This window comes from Durio zibethinus, chromosome 5 (assembly GCF_047325235.1).
Source record: "Durio zibethinus cultivar Kanyao isolate XHJ-2024 chromosome 5, ASM4732523v1, whole genome shotgun sequence".
Lineage (NCBI taxonomy): Eukaryota > Viridiplantae > Streptophyta > Magnoliopsida > Malvales > Malvaceae > Durio > Durio zibethinus.
Genome location: NC_143166.1, coordinates 4,408,235 through 4,422,158, shown reverse-complemented (window position 1 = coordinate 4,422,158; position 13,924 = coordinate 4,408,235). Strand labels below are relative to the sequence as shown.

The window sequence follows — 13,924 nt, the reverse complement described above, 5'->3', positions numbered from 1 at the left end:
TTAAAAAGCTTAACATAAATACCTACATCTAACTTGTTTAATTGATCATATTATTATACCAAGATGAATAGCAAGATTAGTTTAATTCATTTACGATGCATGTTTAATATAAATATATAAAGATTAGTGTAACCTTTTAACTATGATATTGACAATTAATTTTAAAGTCATAATTGTGTTAATCGTATAACATTAAAATATTAATAAAAAATTAATTTTTTGTTTAAATTGATTATTCCTTAAAAATATTTAAATAAATTAAATTTGTTAATCATTTTCAAATGAGTTTATCATGTTAAATCAAGTTGTATAAAATTTAATAAATGAATTATTCACAGTAATACTCGTAAACAAATATATGTTCATGTTTAAAAAATTATTTAATTAACTGTATCGTTTTCATGTTAATCTTGTAATTGATGATATCCTATATACCCGACGGCATCATTAAGAGATGTAAATATAAATTGTCGTAATTACATAGCATATAGTCATATATAGACTTAATTATAAGTTATTAATTTGTACGTAGTTCAAAAGTGAAGCATGTTTTTAACTTATTCACTAGCTAGGGTGTGTGATTTATTCAATGGAGACTGAAAATGCTATGTTTGTTTGTTTTCTTTTATGTTTTTTAATTGTAGTTAGTCCATTATGATGTAATATACAATAATTTGGAGAATTGGAAAACAAAAACATTTTAAAATTTTTTTCTTGAGCACCTTTAAAATTTTCTCTTCGATGTCATAAAAATTGGAAAATTAAAAAGGAAAAATTTTCTGAACACTCCAAAATTTTCTTCTGATGACTTTTTTTATAAATAAAATTGATAAATTTATTAGTAATATTATATATATATATATATAATGTTGGAATTTGCAAAGCAAATGGTGCACATCATCTCCCACCCAACAATGTTAATGCTAGCTGTTCACTTTAATTTTTTGTTTGTGGGAGCACTAAACAAATGTGTGTCAAACACTTTGAGAACTCCACTTTCTCATTGGCCTCTCATTATGTCAAAGGGCAAAACAAAAAGACTCTCCAATTTAAAATCTATAAGTTCCTCCATTTTAACTCTTTCCCTTATTTTCATTCCTTTTCTTTGATTGGATTCTTGGATATTAATCTTTTTTATATCGATGGTGCATGGTAGCTCTCTTGATCTCTCTTGATATAACTACCAAAATTATTTTATTTTTTTTTTACAAATGGGATTATAGTTTAAATATATGAAAAGAGGTTATAAATGTTAAAATTTAAATTTTAAATTTACTGAATATCACATTTTACGATGATGACGAGATTCAATTGAATTAAATTTGATTCAAAATTTTTTTGATAAAAATCTAATAGTTCAATAGTTAACACATTTGCACCTGATCAACATTTGATTCGATAGTTTATGCATAATTTTTTGCTCTAAAGGTAACTTCGAATCACCTTTTCCTCAAATTGAAAAAAAAAAAAGTTTAATTAGTTGTGGATTAAAATCTTAGCTATAGCTAGAAAAGTTATATAATTCATGAAATTGAGTATAATGGTTTATTATTAACCTACCTAAATTTTGATTTGATATAATTAGAAAAAAACCTAAATATATATAATAGTTAAAAAAAAATATTACTAGTAAAGCTATAAACCAATATAGTTAAGATGAAATAGTAAGTATATATTAATAATGAATATTATTCTCATTAATGGAAAAAAATTATTTTGCTCAATATAAATGTATATATCATCTTCATTTAAAAAGCTGAATTTTAAGTACTCTATTTTCTTCCAAAATTATAATTTTTTTTTTAATTTTAATCCACCCTTAACCCACAATCTTTATATACTTAACTCATTTAAAGAAATTATTATACATTCAAGTCCAACTCGTAATTTCTAAAAATGTGATCAACATACGTATCATTCGAGCTATTACTTGATAAAATTTTTAAAATTATAATTGATTAAAGATATAATAATAATAATAATTAATAATTAATTATATTTACAGTGTATATAAGTAGCAAGTAGAAACAATGAAGGAGACATTTAGAATTGTATAATTATATCCAACAAAACCACTTAAAAATAAGCAAGAACTTTGAATTCATATCAAAGCCATTAATTCTTCTATCCCCGTACGTACAAGAATATTAATTGGTGGGACGAGAACAAACTGAGTTATTTCAGAAAATATTGAGGCAGTTGGGGTGGGTCAAAGGATCGAGCGGAGGAGAAAAAAAGGTGGGGTCACGGTCCATAAATCTTGACCAAAATATAAAGCCTCAACCCAATGGCCTGAGTCGAAAGGAAAAGGAAGCAAAAGAAAACAAAAGTGGTCACGTCATATCTTTTGGGTCAAAAGTCAGATTTTTTTATTATCTTATGGCCGAAAAAGGAGAGACGTGATCTCTCAGCTTTTGACCTACAAATTCATCCCATTATTAGTATTATTATTTTTTTATCTGAGATATTTTGCATTCAATTGCTATTTAGAATTTGATTATTTAAAATTCGAATAAAATCGAATCTCATAAAAAAAAATTTTAATATTTATTTTATTTATTTATAAAATTTAAAATTAAAATTTATTTTAAAAATACTTAATTTTTTATCACTTGAATTAATAAATGTTGATTATTATTATTATTAGTCGTAACACGTTAACATTAACATATTTTTGCACAAAAATTAAGCATCAGTATATTTTTTTAAAAAATAATTTTATTAATTTTATAATAATTTAATAAATATATTTTTATCTTTTAACACTGTTTTTATTATTCAAATTTTATATGATCTATATGTAAGATAATAATTTATTTAATACCCTATTATTCAAAAAAACTTTGAAATAGAATTAACTAGAAAAAGGATTAGATTGAATGGTTGAACTTTGAAGTGACATTGAAAATGTTGTTCCACATGTACCAAAAAAAATGATTATTTTTAGAAATTTAATTGAGTCAAGTCGAACCGATATAATGAGAAGCTCGAGTTCGAACTCGACTTTTAATTCGTTGTTCGATATTCGATTTAAACTCAATTAAATTTTATTTTTTTAGTTCAAGCTCGATTCGTTATCGAAATCAAGCTACTCGAACTCACTCGATACGTTATCGAAATCAAGTTATTTGAGCTCACTTGATTAAGTTTGATCTTATACTTGACAATAGCTCAATTATTTGTGTTTGAACTTGAATTCGAGATATTTTATTAATTAAAATAATAAAAATATTTAAATAAAAAAAATTTGATTAGATTCGCGAGCTACTCGAACTCGACTCAATCGATGAATCGAGTTACTCGAGTTCGAGCTCGATTCGATAATAATCGAACCGAATTCGAATTTTATTCAAACCGAATAACTTGTGAACACATCTCTAGTTATCCTCCTGGGTTCCTTTTTTTTTTTTTTTTGTTGTAGTTAGATTGAAATTATTAATAGGAAATAACCCATAATAATTATTGTGTTTAATAGTGTTTGGTGCTTTAATTCGCTAATTCTTGGAGGCAGATCTGAACCGTGGATGAATCAATTATTAACAAAAACAGTTCGACCGGTCATAAATTTAGGATTAATTCAATCAACCGAAGGAAATTATATATGCATTAGAATTTTTTTTATAAGTTTTTACTATAACAAAACTTTTTTTTTTAATGAACTGAACTTGGTTAATTAGTTGTTATTTTTAATAGACCGGAACAAAAGAAGTAAACATTGTTTGAGTTTGAGTTGGTATTAAACCAAAACGAAAATCTCTATTATTATGTCAATGAGATTTTTTTTAATTGGTAAAAAGTGAATTTTTTAAATTCGATTCTTGTTATTAGTAATTTACTTTGATAAATAATTTATAAATTCAATATAAGTTTTCACTTAAATTTACGATATATTTTGACATTGAAATGAAATAATTTCTTTTAAACTAATTTTGTTATTTTAAAATAAAAATTGAATATTATAAAATTTAAAAAATAAATAATTTTAGAACGTAACTCAAATGCAATCATCTTTAAAATGTGACATATAACAAGTCTAATATTTGAATATCATTATTTGCTCTATGACCTCCTTATAAAAAAAAAGTAACTAAACACATTAACAAATAATACAAATGTCCTCAAAACTATGTATGTTTGGAGTTATTAAATTTTGATATTTCAATTTAGAGATATTAGAATATTGAATTAAATTATATAATCATAGGAGATATAAAAAAAAAAAAAGTTAATGTTATGAAAGGTTTTTAAATTATAATAAAATATTTAATATAATGTTTAAACTTTAAAAATCTTTAATATGATACTTGAAATATGAATATCTTAATTAATATAATATTTAAAATATTGTTTATCCGTCACGTATTCTCATTTGAAACTAACTATATTAAATGTGAGTATGCCATTAGTTAACAAATTTATAATTTAAATATTATATTAAAAAAATTTAAAAATTAAGTATTACATGGAATCATTTACTATAATTTAAGTCTCATATTAATAAAAAAAATACTTTTTTATTATATAATTAAAGATCTAATCTCTCTCTACATATAAAATAAATATGAAAACTATTTTTTATTTACGTTTATTAACTCAAAGGCTTAATAATTTAAAATATGATACGATGATACGAACAAAATTTAAAAATAAAACACAAAAATGATATAATTTAAAATTATAATAATTATTATATATATGTTTAATAAAATTAAAAAATATATTTTTTTTTATTTTTATATCAATACAAATTAAAACATATACTTTTTATATAAAATATAATATAAATATATAAATTATCAAATCTACTAATAACTTATTTCGTTCTTAGGCCCTTGGTGTGGAGTGATTAGGACTTTTTGTTTTTTGTTTTTTCTCAATCACACCGCGTGACATGTTTGGATAACATAAGTTACGGTACGTTTGGGTGTCTGGCCCACACCGAAACATAAGTTGGGCATTGAAACTCGAAGGGTCCATGGAACAACCGTAGTCATAATTGGACTCTGTTACTCTCAATTTTATTTCATTTCTATTATGTCCCTGACAATAAAAATATTATTAGATATAAAAATAAATGTATTAATTTTTAATTTATTAATAAAAATATTATTTGATATAAAATAATTTAAATAATTTTTAAAATATCAAATATAAATTATAAATATAATATTTTAATAATATTTTTTATTCATATTATATTTTAATATTACCATTATATTTATATTTAAATATATATATCATATAATTAACTTTAATTTTATCGAAATCAATATCATCGATTTCTTTTAAAAAATTAACTTATATTTTTAGCTATTCAAAATCTCCAATGATATATATATATATATATATAAATACATTATTATTGATCTATAGATTCAAACTATTTGGAATGTCGGCATCTTGAGCTGTAGCTTCCACATTCTTCTTCAATGGTTGTCATAATCATCGCAGGCTGGATCCGAAAAAGGTCCCTTTTGCCCCTTTTAACCCTTTTGTTCCTATAAACCATCATGAAAGTGATCCATCATCTATAGTTCCACACTCCTGCAAGAAAAAGCAAGTAAATCTTAACCATTGCAGCCAGTTTTTTTACGCCAAAAATTAAACTAGGCAACACTATGGCTTTCTTTTACCTTATTTACTTGATTTTTTAATTTTATTCATGCTTTTTTTTCCTGAGTATATAGTGCATTTTATTTTAATTAAATAATTTTATTATTTTAATATAATAATTAAATTTTATTAATTTAATATGTTTAAACATTAAATATAAAAATTATAATATTCAAACTTTAAATAAATTTATTATATTAAATTATTAATCTAATATTCTTAATGATAACTTTTTTTCTTATAACAATTAATCTCATCATCATAATTATTTTTACATTCAAATATATATTTCACTATTAATTTTAATTTTATCACTATAATTATTAATTTAATTATTATTATTATTTTTAATCTCATAAAAATTAATTTTAAAATTTTTATATTCCACCGATACCCTGTCATATTTACTTTACCGTATATTCATTTCTCCCCAAGAATTTAAAACCATACATTCCACTGCAGATGAAACGAATTTACTAAATCTTTCTGCAGCTGCAAAACCAAATCATTGAGCGTGGGACCTTTAGCTAATCTGCTTTGACCAGGTGCTTTCAAACAATTAAAAGTTACCGTTACGTCTTTATCATGATTACATTATTGTACTCTCTGAAGTAAAATCTATTTGGATTTCTATTTAAAAGTTTCTGGTAAAAAATATAAAGTAGGTTCGAAAGCTAGCAGCTGGAAACAAGCTGTGCTAACGTGGGATTGTGTAGGTCACGTGTTGCATGTGATTTTCAAAGTGTTGAAAACTACTTCGCATTTAAAACCTCCATTGCTCGGACGGGTAATGCTTGAAAAGGGGTTGTTTCTTCAATTCTGCTGCCCTTGTTGTAGGGTTAGATCGTGGTTGGACCAAAGAATTGCTCCCATTTGATTAATTTGGTTTTTTTTTTTTTTCCAACGTTAACACTGTTAAGGATGAGGGATGGATTTTAGTTGGGGCTATTGATTGAAGTAATGGAAATCATAACTCGAGGACAACTTTTGTCCCCAAAGTTGTTATCATAACCAAAAGGCTTTTCAAAATAAAAATTGACAGAGTAACTAAAAAAACTTAAATTCAAATGTTAAAAGGAAACAAAAGCTATTTAATAATTTTAGGATTAAATATAATTCTAGTGCATCAAAAGTTTCTCTCATCGAATTGTCAAATAAATTTTTAATTAATTTATGGCAAATGATTTCATTTAACGAAATTGTTATGCTCATTTGGATTTTCTTGAAGGATTGAGATTAAGGATATTAATTTTATTTTTATTTAATTGAAAATTAAAAATTTTATTTTAATAAAAAATGATGATGGGTATTATATTATGAATATAAAAATAAATAATAAAAATAAATAATATAACACTTATCTCGTGCCCATATCTTCTATATATTTATATATATTTAATATATAGATTTTTTATTAAATAATATAAATTATTATTATAGAGTAACTAAAATTAATATGTTTTTATTAAAAAATATATATTAATATATATTTATAAAAATGATCTAAATATACAAGTTAAAAATAAAATAAACTAAAAAATATTTTAGTTTTTAGTTATTTTTAAAAGCTATGGGTACGAGAATTAACTTATTAAATACCCATAAAGATGAAAATATAAATAAATTTAAAATATCGTAAGAAATAGGTATGATATAAAATTTTGGAGACGAAGGTGATGATACTTTACCCTACTTATACCTAACTCATTGACATCTCTAAGTGAGACTAATAATTTGGGTTGAACGGCGACGTTTACATTAAGTACTAAAAACATGAAGAAAATTTGGTTCTATCCAACCAATACAGCGTTATGTAAAATAATAATAATAATAATGATAATAATAAAGGGGACAAAAACTATAACGGGAAATTGAAGCTATTAAAAATAAAATCAAAGGGGAGCAACTTTTTATTTAACTACGATGATTAAATCAATTCATTTGATTTTGATGCAAATTTGAGTGATTATTATATTATTTCTGATGCAATTATTCGTACTTCTGCGGTTATAGGTTTTGCATTTTAAGCAAACAATTTAAGTACTAAATAGTAAGAACAAAGAACCATTAATAAACCAACTAATGTTACAATTAAAATTGTACATGAATTGAGTTGTTCATCAAATCTACGAGTATAACTTGACTCAAGATACTAGGTATTTTTTAAGTTTAGGTTCGATCCAATAAATATAGGATTGACATCGGGTCGAATTTGGAGAAAGTTTTGTTCGTTTCGAATCCGATCCGATTTGAAATTAATAAAATATTATTTTTAAAATATAAATATTTAAAAATAATATTATATATATAAATAAAAATTAAATAATTAATTTAAAATAAATTTTTTTATAATATCGGGTCGGGTCGGATTTGTCTAAAATCCGAACCCGACCCGACTCGAAACTCAAATTTAAAAAAAAATAAAAATTCAATTTCATAGGGTCAGGTCGAAACCCGTCGGAGACGGGTTGGATTGACGATCTTAAATAAATATAAATAATAAATCATTATTTTTATTTAATTTGAATTCTAAAATATATAAAAATATTAACACAAAAAATATGTTTAATATTAATGATAAAAATAAATTAAATGGATAAATTAGATCGAATCGAATCCAGATTTAAGCTTAAGTTTTGGAAATATTAACCAAGCTCGGTCCATCAATAATCTTGATATTTGATGGGTTTATACAAAGTAAAATCAATAAGGGTTTTGGATCAGATCTTGGGCCTAGCTGGTACGACCCAAACAAGCATACTGCCCCTTGCACAAGAAAACTCCCACTTTCATTTATTAAAAATAAAAACTCCTTTTCGTATATGTCTATCGCTGCATCTCACTCCGTTTCTCTTTTCTCATCGTCGATCTTCTGCAATCTGATTGAAAAGGTATTCTTCTCGAATCCCATTTTTTCGTTTATTTTTTGGGAAAAATTACTGTAAAAGTATGGAATTTCCTAATTCAATATCTCTGTTTTGTAGATTTTTTAAAAAAAGTACCAAGCATGAAGCTTGATACCAGCGGTCTAGAATCGGCTGCGCCGGTCTGGGGTGCTCCTAGTGAGCTTGTTGGTGGGTTTTCGGCTGCTCCGTCGTTCGAGCTTCCAAATACCACTGATGTGAGTTAAGATCTTGTGCCATTTAGTAGTAGTATTGTTTTTCTGATAGAAGAGGAAGGGAGCTTTGCGGATTATTTTATGTTTGGTTGTCGTATTGCAGTTTGATGTGTTTCAGAAGGAAGCTGTTAAGATGGTGAAACCTGCTAAGGGTACCACCACGCTTGCCTTCATTTTTAAGGAAGGCGTCATGGTTGCTGCTGATTCTAGAGCTAGCATGGGAGGCTATATCTGTATGTGTTATTTTATTTTATTTTATTTTATTTTATTTTGTTATGTCTGTTTGCAAGAATTATTAAATTGAATTGCATAGTGAAATTATTTTTTTAATCAGAAATTTCTTTGTAGGGAAATAATTTGTTTATCATCACGCTAAATTAAAACCTTGAACTTGAATCAATTTCTAAAAGTTTTTCATTCTTCTGTGCCTTTTTGTTGTTTTTGGATGGTAATGATGAAACTGCTATATCATTTCTTTTTCTAAATTTTGGCAGCATCACAGTCGGTGAAGAAAATTATTGAAATCAATCCATACATGCTTGGTACAATGGCTGGTGGAGCTGCTGACTGCCAGTTTTGGCACAGAAATTTAGGCATCAAGGTAGTGAAATAAAAAATTTACCTCTTTTCAGTGGGCTACCATCTGGGTCCTTTTTTTTTTTTTTTGCCTTAGATTTGTGTTCTTTGCTGTATACCGTATGTGTTTGGACATTGCTTGTTATGTAAGGAATTGTAGAGAAATAGTAGTCTATTGGTGCCTTTTATGCATAATGGGTCATTTTAGCAATCTTTCCTTGCATTTTTCATTGATACTAGTGTATTGCAGTTTTTCTAAAACATTGAAAGTGAGAGTACGCTAGCATCTCAAAGGTTTCAGTTTTTTTGTTTTCATTGGCTCTAAAATCAAAGTACAGATGCCCTGACTTCCCTAAAACTCATGTATGTGAACAAAAGCAAATAAAAAGATTTGAGATTTAGCATAGCCTAGTAATGGCTAAGTGGCAACATCCCTTTCAAATGTGACTTACACACAGAGATTAACCCTTTTGAGTTCTAACTAAACAAGGCTTTATGCATGATCTCAATGACTCTTACTGTATGAATATGCACTTATGCACTCAAAGCCTAAGTAGATTTCTAATATTAAGTCTTTTTTCTTGTTACTGAAACAAACTTTCAAGGAGGAAGTTTGTGAAAATGAGTTGAGGCATAGTTCCTGATTTTTTAGGCGGTTGAATGTAATGCATTCTATTTGCCTAATTGCCTAGCTATTGAATTAGAAAAGAGTCAAAAGAAGGTGTGCCCTCAGGTTTCTGATGTGTGCTTTTCCTTTTGTGACAATGGTATGACAACACAATGCAACCTTCCTGGCTTTTATTTAGTTTAAAAAACTCTTAGGCCCCGTGATTGTGTTTTGCCAATTTCTGTTACACATTGAAAGTGCTAATGGATAACCATTTGCCATGATTTAGTGCCGGCTGCATGAATTGGCAAACAAGCGTAGAATTTCTGTTACAGGGGCATCAAAACTGTTGGCAAACATTCTCTATTCTTACCGAGGAATGGGACTATCAGTTGGAACCATGATTGCTGGATGGGATGAAACAGTATTTGAAACTAAATTTTACTCTCTTTTCCCTGCTTCCTTTCCCTTTTTCCTCTTGCTTTCTATGCATATGCCTGCATGTTTTACAATGCTGCCTAATGTGGATTCTAGGGTCCTGGACTATACTATGTGGACAGTGAAGGTGGAAGGTTAAAGGGAATGCGTTTCTCTGTTGGATCTGGTTCACCTTATGCTTATGGTGTGCTGGATAATGGGTATGCATTTTTCTCCTTGTTTTTTGATAGCCATTTGTTCCATTCCATTGATAAATTCAAATACTATGATGTAAAAGTTGTCATGGTCTCCTCCTAAAGTTAGATATAAGAATAAGTTCGTTAAGAAACAAACAAGCTAATGGAAGAGGAACATGTGGAAGAAACCTGTTAAATGCTTTACACCTGTGTTCTGGCTCCATTTACTTCCAATTGCTCCTTTTGAAAACATTGCGGTCTAATAATAAGGATATTTTGCTACCTAATCAAAGCTTTGACCATAATATTGGACTGCCTTGTTTGAATCTTTTTTATTGGCATGGTCAACAATAACACGGTTGTTCCTGTCATTAATTCTAAAAATGTGTGTTAGACTTAAACTTGCTTGGCTCCTGGCTAGTAAATCAAAAGATTTTCTCATGTTCCATGCTCACTTTATTAAATTATGCTTGACATTTATACTTTTGTCTCATATTGTGCACTCTGTATTCATAGTCATTAATTTCTATTTTTGGGTGACATTGGTACTAGCTATCGGTATGATATGTCCATTGAAGAAGCGGCAGAGTTGGCCAGAAGAGCTATTTATCATGCCACATTCCGAGATGGAGCCAGTGGTGGTGTTGCCAGCGGTACTGTCTCTTTCTCAACTCTAGAACAAAAGTTACATCTGATTATGTTTTATGTGTGTATCCTACTTTTAATGGGCTGAATTTTTAATCAGTTTATTACGTGGGACCAAATGGCTGGAAGAAGCTATCTGGTGATGATGTTGGAGAACTTCACTACAAATACTATCCAGTGATACCAAGCACGGTTGAACAAGAAATGGTTGAAGTAGCTGGAGCCTAAGAGGGTTCTACTCAACCTAGACCAAGTTGAAGATGTTTGCATTCATCGATCGGCCAATGGGATAGAATCTGATACTGAAACATTGTTTCCTCTACTTATATTGGGATTAGCCTTAAAAGACAATTCACTGATAGACCTGGGTGCAACTTTATGCTGTAAGAATCCTTCAAATTCAGTTATCTCGATCAGTTTGTCATTGTTGAAGTTGAAAAACTTTAATGAATTACTCTGCCTTCATCTAGGGTCTGGCTTTTGTAAATTACTACACAAGTCATATGGCTAGGAAATGGGGTAAGTGGCGTTTCCACTTTCCACTAAAAGTGTCCTTCAAAATGTCGAATGAGGAGGAATGCATGTGCTTGGTTTTCAGCTTGGTAAGAGCTGATCTTCTAAGCAAACCTGTAATCCATTAGCGGACTGTGGAGTCGAGTGATGAAAGCATTGTTTCCTGAACATTGGGATAGTTATGGTGATGAAGGTGGATTTTGGCAGGTGACCCATGTTTAGCCCATTAGTATAGTTGAACTGGAGAATAGATTTTTGTTGAAGGTGGGAAAAACGGACAATGATGGGCTTCCTTACCCGGTGGTCGGTCCAACGTTTATGAACAGTTAGATCAACAATCAAATAGACAATGATCCCATATTTTAGCCCATCTACCTAGTCCAGCGTTACTTCCTTTATCACGTTATAGCCCATCCCATATTATAGCTCATTCATTCAGCCGTCCCGATTTAAATTCTAATATTTAAATTTAAACTAAGTTAGATAATGATAGTTTATTAATGAACAAAGAAAAGTGATTAAATTTTTAAAAATAAATATTAGTAAAATTCATGATAACTTTACTCATAATTATTTTTAAGGGTTTGATTACTTTTTATTTTTCTTATTAATAAAATATCACTATATAATTAATTAATAACGGATAATGTTTATATATTGTTAATGCATCAAACATTAATATATTTATATTAGAATTAATATTTGATCCAATAATGGTGCATAAGTGATTTTTTTACTTTTATGTTGCGATTTTTTTGTTAAAAAAAAAATAAAAAATTGATATTTGTAACACATGGGTCCATGTGCTCATGATAAAAGTTAAATAAATAAAACTGATGAGGAAAAATAAAAAATAAAAATAAAAATCTAACCAATTCTTACATCCCTTTGGCACTAAGCGAAGACTTCCTTTTTCCCTTCCACCTCCTCTCATTTTTCTCAATACGAACAAACAACTTTTTGTAATTATTCCCATCGGGAGTAGCATATGAATATGATGGTATGTATTATAGGGAATTTTTTATTGGAGTATGAGTTAATTTTTCTTTTTTTCTTTTATCCTTTCACAGATGTAATGTATGAAGAGCTGATAGAATATTAGGAAATCATTGTTTAATGGTAGCATATTATCAATTTCTACTGTTATGGACAGTGGCAGATCTAAAATTTATTTCAAAAGTGTTTATTTATAATATATAAAAAAAATCAATAAATTAAATTTATTATTTTTTATCAATAAAAAAGATGTTAAAATTTTTTTATTTTTTTATTTTTTAAAAATTAAAAGTATTTAAAAACATCTTACCATCCCATTTGAATCCATCTCTGAACAAAAGAAATGAAATATAAAATGACCAAACAATATTAATGCCTGCCTGAATAAACCTATCTATCCCCTTCCTCATTCCTCTCTCTCTCTTATCCTTTTGTTAGCTTCTAAGCATGTTTTCATGATTGAAAGTGAGATCTAATCATCACCATTCACCAAATTCCCCACTAAACAATGCCAGAAAAATAGTTGGAAACTTTGAAGCCATAAACAAAAACAACAAAAATGAAAGCAAGAGTTCAATGTCTCTGTCCATGCTGGAGAACAAGGATTTACAGCAGTCTGTCAGTAACAAAATGATATAATTATGAGTGTGATTAAGTGGGTTTGTTGCTCGAAAGAGATGGACTTTAATAGACAAATTCTGCCCACCATCACTACCCACAACTATTTCTTCCATTGTTGAAAATTAAAGCAATGGAGCTGAAGATTAATAATGATAATAATAATACAAGGTACGGCATTGAAGTTAAGGGATTTTGCATGACTTTTTATACTGTCTTTCTCATTAAATACTTGACATAGTTAATAAGCTAAAATTAAAGCTTGCTTTGCCTCTAAAAAAGCAAAAAAGAAACAACACCAACTGAAAAACTTCTATCTTTTTTCATGATTATTCAAGTAGATATATACATTTCCGAAATCTTAATGACATGACATAATCAAAATATTTGATCTCTTTGAACCATTAAATAAAAAAAATACTTGCTCTCAAAAAATTGTCAGTTGCAGGAATTTTTATTGATATGACAGGTCATCAACAGTCTTTTAAGTTGGTGGTGAGTCATGAATTTATGGGTTAAGGGCAAATTCTGTCCCATGCTGCCATTGTAGGTCCCCTTCCAAAAATTGTTTTCTTGGCCTCCTCATTTGAGCTTTCCCTGACCTTAATCTGGCCACTTGCTCTT

General features: G+C 27.8%; 1 protein-coding gene across 2 annotated transcripts; it reads left to right on the top strand.

The window, feature by feature from the left end:
* Positions 1-8,383: 8,383 nt before the first annotated feature.
* Positions 8,384-11,897, top strand: LOC111282676 (proteasome subunit beta type-5). 2 transcript variants are annotated; one of them, XR_002689257.2, is made up of 9 exons: positions 8,384-8,504; positions 8,598-8,734; positions 8,835-8,964; positions 9,226-9,332; positions 10,204-10,338; positions 10,449-10,552; positions 11,081-11,181; positions 11,274-11,556; positions 11,644-11,897. XR_002689257.2 is itself a non-coding variant. In XM_022870876.2 (8 exons), exons 2-8 carry the CDS (start codon positions 8,621-8,623, stop codon positions 11,399-11,401), a joined length of 819 nt encoding a protein of 272 aa, XP_022726611.1. In that variant the 5' UTR covers positions 8,384-8,504; positions 8,598-8,620; the 3' UTR covers positions 11,402-11,642. The 2 variants fall into 2 exon arrangements, 1 of the variants encoding a protein (XP_022726611.1); XM_022870876.2 differs by lacking the exon at positions 11,644-11,897 and having other exon boundaries at positions 11,274-11,642.
* Positions 11,898-13,924: the final 2,027 nt, after the last annotated feature.

Bases quoted from the DNA above. Each gene is read 5' to 3' on its own strand.
- LOC111282676 (XM_022870876.2), top strand. From the start codon at position 8,621: ATGAAGCTTGATACCAGCGGTCTAGAATCGGCTGCGCCGGTCTGGGGT. The intron at 8,735-8,834 runs GTGAGTTAAGAT...GTCGTATTGCAG, and splicing joins AGCTTCCAAATACCACTGAT to TTTGATGTGTTTCAGAAGGA. The intron at 8,965-9,225 runs GTATGTGTTATT...AAATTTTGGCAG, and splicing joins TAGCATGGGAGGCTATATCT to CATCACAGTCGGTGAAGAAA.